The following is an 8609-nucleotide window of genomic DNA, read 5'->3' as shown; positions in this document are numbered from 1 at the left end:
GCACATTTAACATGATAATTAAACTGATGACACGTCACATGATGGACAGATTACATGGACCCTGTTTATCAATGGGAATCAAGAAGAGGCGGGACTTCATTTAAATGTTAACACGTGTAAAGAGCAGGTGAGTGACATCACTTTGTTTACATACTCAGCAAAGATTCACATCGGACATTTGGTCGTCAGAAAACAAAGATAACAGCGAGCTGCGTCCACATGGGGCGCCTACAGGAGCTTTAACCAAACTCTAACCCTAACCCTAAATACTGTTAATGGACCCAGGCCCTAACCCCGCCCTGTGATTAGTCCACTGGGTAGCATCATATAGCCTGCATTTAAAACAGAATGGAACACTGTTTATCAACTCCAACATAATACACTCGGCTTCAGTCAGTTAGATGAAGTGTAACTCCATGATTGACAGCTGTGTGGACCAATGAACCCTAAATATATGTTCATACCTTTTTCTTTACCATCATCATTTCAGCATTTTTTTAAACTGAATTCCCCTAAGTAATCTTCCTTTTTATAAAACCAAACACGGTCAGTTTTCCATCAGATATCGTGGGGTACAAATATGGAATTCCAAAAGACACGTTGTTAACGACTCTTCGTCTACAGAGATTTTTAAAAGGAAACTGTCTTCACATTTAATCCATGAGGTCAAACTTTTGCATATATAAAATATATATCTTTTCTTTTTCTATCAACTCACTCATTCACTCCATTTTTAATAGATCAATGCCTGTTTCATTTAGCTGATAGAGGGTTAACATTCTCAGTCTTTCTATTGTATGTATGTGTCTAAGTGTGTGTATGAATACGTGTATAGGTTACTGTTTATGTGTTTATATTTAACTTTGTTTTGAAATTGTGTAATTCGATTTGTTTAGTTGACTTTTTGTCTCTTAAGAGGTGAGGTTCCTTGTATAAGCCTGTTGGCTTCTTGACCTCTCCTGACACATCGTTATGTTTTTGTTCATCCTATTTTGATGTATTCTTTTATGTGTGCTAATAAATAAAATAAAAAAATAAAAAAGAATCTGTTCTGCTGTGGACTGAACCCACCTGAGCAACCTTTGACCTTTAAGCAGGAAGATTAACCTGAGGGACCTTTGACCTTTAAGCAGGGCAATAAAGGGGCGGGACACCTCCTATAGGAGACCTCAATGTCTAAGATATCCACCAAGCTCCTCCTCCTCCTCCTCCTCCTCCTCCTCAGGACAGGAAACAGTTTCTGCAGTGACATCATGTGAGGGCAGGGAGGAAGTGATGTTAAAGAAAGACTCCTCCTCCTGCTCCTCCTCCTCCTTCTCCTCCTCCTTCTCCTCCTCCTCCTCCTCATGCATGAAGGTCAGAGTGAGGAGGTTCACATTGAGGCCGTCTCCCTCCTCCTCCCCTCCTCCTGCAGGTTGACTGAGTACAGGAGGAGTCTGGTCTGCAGTGTGTTGTCCCCCTGCAGGAGGCGCTGTCTCTGCTGACTGGGGAGCCTCAGGGGGAGGAGTGAAGGAGTGAGAGGTGAAGGGATGTGATGAAGGAGCTGACACAGATGATGATAATGAAGAGGAGGAGGAGAGGAGCTTAGTCCTCTTTGGTAGATAAACTCCTCCTCCCGAGCTCTCATCCTCGCTCTCACTGTGTTCAGAAGACAAAGATGTGTGGCTCCTCTTGTCTCCTGCAGGGGGTGCTGTTGTCTCAACATTGTAGAGAGGAGCGAATGAGGAGGTGCAGGGAGCAGCGAGGACCAGCACCTCCTCTATGTGGTGGATAGACGTCTGTGGAGAGACAGAGAAACATTTAAACTCCTGATTTAAATTGAGCGCCTCACAGCAGACTGAAGCGTGATCAGAGAAACAGAAAAGTACCCATGATACACAGAATATAATCTGAAATGATAGAATTAAATTGCCTTTTTTTTATTCAGAGTGAAACTTTATTAACACGTTCAAAAACACGAGCTGAGTCTCAAACAGGAAGTGAACCTGTGGCTGCGGAACGATCTGTCGTCACAGACAAAGTTTCCATTGCTGCAGCTCTTCCTGTTTCCTTCCAGAGAAAATGTGAAATGTTTTTTACCATCATACTACGAATCATTTTAGTCCTCACAGTGTGTCCTCATTGTAAAGAGTCCGTCAGTATTAACTCATCCATTCATACACATTCACACACTGATGGTAGAGGCTGCTGAGTAAAGAGTCCGTCAGTATTAACTCATCATTCACACACTGATGGTAGAGGCTGCTGAGTAAAGAGTCCGTCAGTATTAACTCATCCATTCATACACATTCACACACTGATGGTAGAGGCTGCTGAGTAAAGAGTCCATCAGTATTAACTCATCCATTCACACACTGATGGTAGAGGCTGCTGAGTAAAGAGTCCGTCAGTATTAACTCATCCATTCATACACATTCACACACTGATGGTAGAGGCTGCTGTGTAAAGAGTCCACCAGTATTAACTCATCCATTCATACACATTCACACGCTGATGGTAGAGGCCGCTGAGTAAAGAGTCCACCAGTATTAACTCATCCATTCATACACATTCACACACTGATGGTAGAGGCCGCTGAGTAAAGAGTCCGTCAGTATTAACTCATCCATTCATACACATTCACACGCTGATGGTAGAGGCCGCTGAGTAAAGAGTCCGTCAGTATTAACTCATCCATTCATACACATTCACACGCTGATGGTAGAGGCCGCTGAGTAAAGAGTCCGTCAGTATTAACTCATCCATTCATACACATTCACACGCTGATGGTAGAGGCCGCTGAGTAAAGAGTCCGTCAGTATTAACTCATCCATTCATACACATTCACACGCTGATGGTAGAGGCTGCTGTGTAAAGAGTCCGTCAGTATTAACTCATCCATTCATACACATTCACACACTGATGGTAGAGGCTGCAGTGTAAAGAGTCCATCAGTATTAACTCATCCATTCATACACATTCACACGCTGATGGTAGAGGCTGCAGTGTAAAGAGTCCATCAGTATTAACTCATCCATTCATACACATTCACACACTGATGGTAGAGGCCGCTGAAAGCCACTGACTGGCAGTGGGAGAAACTTTGAGTTAGAGGCAGGGTTGGTCATTTTGATAACTAGCATGACTTTGAAAGTAGCATTCCTCAGTGCTGTGTTTGCACCCGCCCCCTCCCATCTGTGCTCCCTCAAAAGCCACGCCCCTCACTTACATGCACAAGCACCACCGATCCAGAAGCGGACCTCAGCTTGTGCTTTGAGTGTGTGCTAGTTCATGCCATGGGGTAGAGAGCGAGCAGGGAGACAGGGAGGCGTGTGATTGGTTTCTAGTCAAATTCTAGGCCCTCTCCTTTTCTCTCTCTTTTGCTCCCGCTAGGTTCAATACTTAGGAAGCATGGCATCGCATTCCACTGCTATGCAGACGACAGTCAGCTTTATGTGCCACTTCAAAGAAAAATGAATACTCTGTTCGACTGTTGTTTGAGTGTCTTGATGACATAACGGCCTGGATGGCTCTGAACCTTTTAAATTTTAATGATAAAAAGACAGAAGTGATGGTTTTTGGTGGTACCACTGGGACCCCCCCTGTAGATCTGGGTTCCTTGGCCCAGTATACCAAAAAATGCATCACAAACCTAGGGGTTAAAGTGGACCCTGATCTCAAGGCTGTCGTAAAATCAAGCTTTTTCCATTTGAGGCCAAAATAAAGCCAATTCTTTCAAGGCAGCACTTTGAGACGGTGATCCACGCCTTTGTTACTACACGGCTGGATTACTGTAATGCATTGTATGTGGGGGTTAGTGGGTCCTCCATCGCCTGTCTCCAGATGGTACAGAATGCAGCTGCATGTCTTTTAACTGGCACACGAAAATACGACCACATTTCCCCCATTTTAGACCTAACTCCACTTGTTGCCCATACAATTTAGGATCAATTTTAAAATTATTTTATTTTCTTTTAAATCTCTTAATGGTCTTGCCCCGCCCTACCTCTCTGAGCTTCTACACCCATACACGCCGACCCGCTCTCTCAGGTCAGCTGATCATCTGCTCCTGAGGGGGCCAAAAACCAAGCGGAAGCTCAGAGGGGACCGTGTGTTTGCTGTTGCGGCTCCAAAATTATGGAACGATTTACCTCAGCACGTTAAACAGGCCTCTTCTCTGCCTCTTTTTAAATCTCGTTTTAAGACTCATCTCTTTTCCCTTTGACACTCAGTAAGACATTGTTAGGTGGGGGTTGTTTCTGCTGTATAAATCCAATGAAGAAATCGTGAAACAGACTGTAGAGTATAACACCATTTAATCGGCCGAGGTCACACAACTTCACCAAACATGCATGCTTACAAATTGCTGACTGACAAAAGTAACAGTGTTCACAGTGCTGCTTATATTCTGTGAAAAGGTGCAACCCACAAATTCCTTTCTATTTGGGTACATCACTATAAAACAATGAAGATGACATGACACTGATTTGTATACGTAACAGATGTAGACTCTTCGTCTAGCAAACAGTTGTTGACAACATATAGTTGGCTCTTACACAAATAAAGATCTGCTACTACTTGGGTGTTTCACCATATAAGGTTACAGCTTCAGACACCTAAAGGTAGGAGTGCTAACACGTGGTAGACAGACTTGAATAATACATTTCACAAAGTTACCAAGATGAATGAATTTCATGAAAATGCGTACTAACAGACATCGACTTGTTTATTTTTTATTTTTTGTGCCTATTCATTTTACTGTACTGTATTTCACATGTAGTTTTCTTTTATCTCATGTGAGCTGTTCTGTATTTGATTTATTCTTCTGTACAGCACTTTGGTCAACTGTGGTTGTTTTAAAGTGCTTAACAAATAAAGTTGGATTGGATTGGATTGGATTGGTTCATCAGATTGGTTCCTCGTGGCAGACATTGGTCAAAGTTTTTTTACAGACTTACAAACTGATACAGATGATGGATTTTCTTGGTTCCTTTTTCAGAGAACCTGAGTTATTAATTTCTGACAGGACCGAAAAACAATTTACACCAGATTCTTAAAAAGTGGATCTGGAGGAAATTACCAACCCTGACTTTAAGTGTCTTGCCCAAGGACACGAGACATGTGGCTGTAGGAGCTGGGGATCAAACCCCCGACCTTACTCCTGTTGAACAGCCGCCCCAGCTGTCATGATGTCCATATTGGACACTTCAGTTTCATCTCTTTGAAAGCCTGTAGTTTGGCGTTTATTGATCCAGAAGTGACCATTTTTGGAGAAGAGGGTGGAGCTAGAGAGCAGGGAGGGTTTCCCTCTATCATCATTATACTGCAGTCAGTCAGCAGTGGGAGCTATATATTGTATGGCTTCACTTTTGGGCAGAGGTTGCGCTGTCCATCTTAATATACAGTATATGGTAAAAACTGAGAGATGCCATTTTTGTAGTTTTTACAAAGAAGACTCATTTACCTCGCTAACATCTAGCTGGTCTAAAATATTCCCGCCTTTCCCTCACCCATGGCTTCATGAACAAACCAGTGTGTCAGTCAAAGCTAAGCTAATGTTAGCTTTAATGATTGACAGTTGTCACTCACCAGAACTGAGGGGAGGGGCCTCCTCTTCAGACAGATGAACCCAGCATAGACGAGCAGAGCAACAGTGAACGCAGCACAGAGCACACACACACACACGAAGGCAGAGATCCACACATCTGTGAAGAGGAGGGGGAGGAGTTATCATCATCATCATCATCATGACACAGAGGCAGATTATATCTAACATGAGAGGGAGGTATCACTCTGACAAATATAACTTATGTTTGTTCCCATTGAAGCCCCGCCCCCTCAGTGTGAGTCTCACCTGCATTGAAGGAGCTCGGAGTGATGACACACACCTGCCTGCCGTAGTCTGAATTTGTGAACTCCAACACACACACAGACACACAATACTTTCTGCCAGGAGACACATCCTCCAGAACCAGGTCCCCCAGAGACACAGAATCCTTAAAGAACTGAACACACACACACACACACACACACACACACACACACACACACACACACACACACACACACACACACACACACACACACACACACACACACACACACAAAAAGTAAAAACTTCGGTCTCTAATACAGTTTTAGTTTTATTGGGTCAAACAGAATGTGGTGGCCGTATGTTTTGGACACTCGGGAGCAGAGCTGTCAAACCTAAACGTGTAGGGCGAGTGAACTGGGAACGTCTGGCAGAGGCAGTGGTCCATGTTCCAAGCCAACTTTGTGTGAGCAGCTGCGGCCAGAAGACCGTCGGTGTCTGTTGTGGCAGCAACCTGAGAACCCGCTGGTGGACTCCAGGGCTGAAGGAAGCCGTCAGGCTGAAGAAGGAGGCCTTGGTAAGTGAGGCAGTCACTGAGGCAGTTAGAAAGCTCCTGAAGGTGTGGGGGGGGGGGGGGTGAAGACTCTGGACATTGTTGGGCTGTCTTCACTGACACACTTTTAGATGTGGTATGGAGGTCTGGGACAGAACCTGTGGAGAGGCAGACCAGGCTCGTGGTTCCTCTTTTTAAAAAGGGGGACCGGAGGGCGTGCTCTCAGACTCACGGGAAAGAGGCTTCAGGGACCTGATGACGTAACCGACTAGTTACTCAGAATTTCCAACTTTCAAGATCAAATGGAACGCCATAAGACGAGTAGTGATGGTGAAACCGTGTGTGTGTGTGAATGTGTGTGTGTGTGTGTGTATGTGTGTGTGAATGTGTGTGTGTGTGTGTGTGTGTGTGTGTGCGTGTGTGTGTGTGTGTGTGTGTGAGAATGTGTGTGTGTGTGTGTGCGTGAATGTGTGTGCGTGAATGTGTGCGTGTGTGTGTGTGTGTGAATGTGTGTGTGTGTGTGTGTGTGTGTGTGTGAGTGAACGTGTGCGTCACCTGCAGCGTGTCGTCTCTGTGGCTCACTCGCACTCGGTACGTCCGTTGTTCGTAGATGTGTCTCAGATGCGGCCAGGGGGGCTTCAGGTTCACACACAGCTTTCCACCACAGGGGGCAACGGAGAGTAGGGGAGGGGCCAAAAAAGCTGAGCAACATCGGAGACACACACACAAACACACACTTACATCACTGTTCCCAGAAAGTTATTGATTATTGAGCTCGAACTAAAGATTATTTTCATCATTAATGATTTTTCATTCAAACAAAAAGAAAGATTCAATCAATGAACACTAACATATGATGGAGGGTGTAGTTAATACACTAACATATGATGGAGGGTGTAGTTAATACACTAACATATGATGGAGGGTGTAGTTAATACTAACATATGATGGAGGGTGTAGTTAACACTAACATATGATGGAGGGTGTAGTTAATACACTAACATATGATGGAGGGTGTAGTTAATACACTAACATATGATGGAGGGTGTAGTTAATACACTAACATATGATGGAGGGTGTAGTTAATACTAACATATGATGGAGGGTGTAGTTAATACACTAACATATGATGGAGGGTGTAGTTAATACTAACATATGATGGAGGGTGTAGTTAATACACTAACATATGATGGAGGGTGTAGTTAATACACTAACATATGATGGAGGGTGTAGTTAATACACTAACATATGATGGAGGGTGTAGTTAATACACTAACATATGATGGAGGGTGTAGTTAATACACTAACATATGATGGAGGGTGTAGTTAATACTAACATATGATGGAGGGTGTAGTTAATACACTAACATATGATGGAGGGTGTAGTTAATACTAACATATGATGGAGGGTGTAGTTAATACACTAACATATGATGGAGGGTGTAGTTAATACACTAACATATGATGGAGGGTGTAGTTAATACACTAACATATGATGGAGGGTGTAGTTAATACACTAACATATGATGGAGGGTGTAGTTAACACTAACATATGATGGAGGGTGTAGTTAATACTAACATATTATGGAGGGTGTAGTTAATACACTAACATATGATGGAGGGTGTAGTTAATACTAACATATGATGGAGGGTGTAGTTAATACTAACATATGATGGAGGGTGTAGTTAATACTAACATATGATGGAGGGTGTAGTTAACACTAACATATGATGGAGGGTGTAGTTAACACTAACATATGATGGAGGGTGTAGTTAATACTAACATATGATGGAGGGTGTAGTTAATACACTAACATATGATGGAGGGTGTAGTTAATACTAACATATGATGGAGGGTGTAGTTAATACACTAACATATGATGGAGGGTGTAGTTAATACACTAACATATGATGGAGGGTGTAGTTAATACACTAACATATGATGGAGGGTGTAGTTAACACAAACATATGATGGAGGGTGTAGTTAATACTAACATATTATGGAGGGTGTAGTTAATACACTAACATATGATGGAGGGTGTAGTTAATACTAACATATGATGGAGGGTGTAGTTAATACTAACATATGATGGAGGGTGTAGTTAATACTAACATATGATGGAGGGTGTAGTTAACACTAACATATGATGGAGGGTGTAGTTAACACTAACATATGATGGAGGGTGTAGTTAATACTAACATATGATGGAGGGTGTAGTTAACACTAACATATGATGGAGGGTGTAGTTAACACTAACATATGAT

General features: G+C 43.0%; 1 protein-coding gene across 1 annotated transcript; it reads right to left on the bottom strand.

Annotated features, from left to right (window-relative positions):
- Positions 1–6: 6 nt before the first annotated feature.
- LOC136178478 (uncharacterized) lies at positions 7–7100 on the bottom strand (the record flags this gene model as incomplete). Its single annotated transcript, XM_065952356.1, has 4 exons — positions 7–1778; positions 5569–5684; positions 5834–5984; positions 6900–7100. Coding segments are annotated over 4 exons (1077 nt in total), but the record flags the coding sequence as incomplete, so codon positions are not given.
- Positions 7101–8609: the final 1509 nt, after the last annotated feature.

Source organism: Labrus bergylta, unplaced genomic scaffold (genome assembly GCF_963930695.1).
Source record: "Labrus bergylta unplaced genomic scaffold, fLabBer1.1 SCAFFOLD_204, whole genome shotgun sequence".
Lineage (NCBI taxonomy): Eukaryota > Metazoa > Chordata > Actinopteri > Labriformes > Labridae > Labrus > Labrus bergylta.
This window is presented reverse-complemented; position numbering and strand designations above follow the sequence as displayed.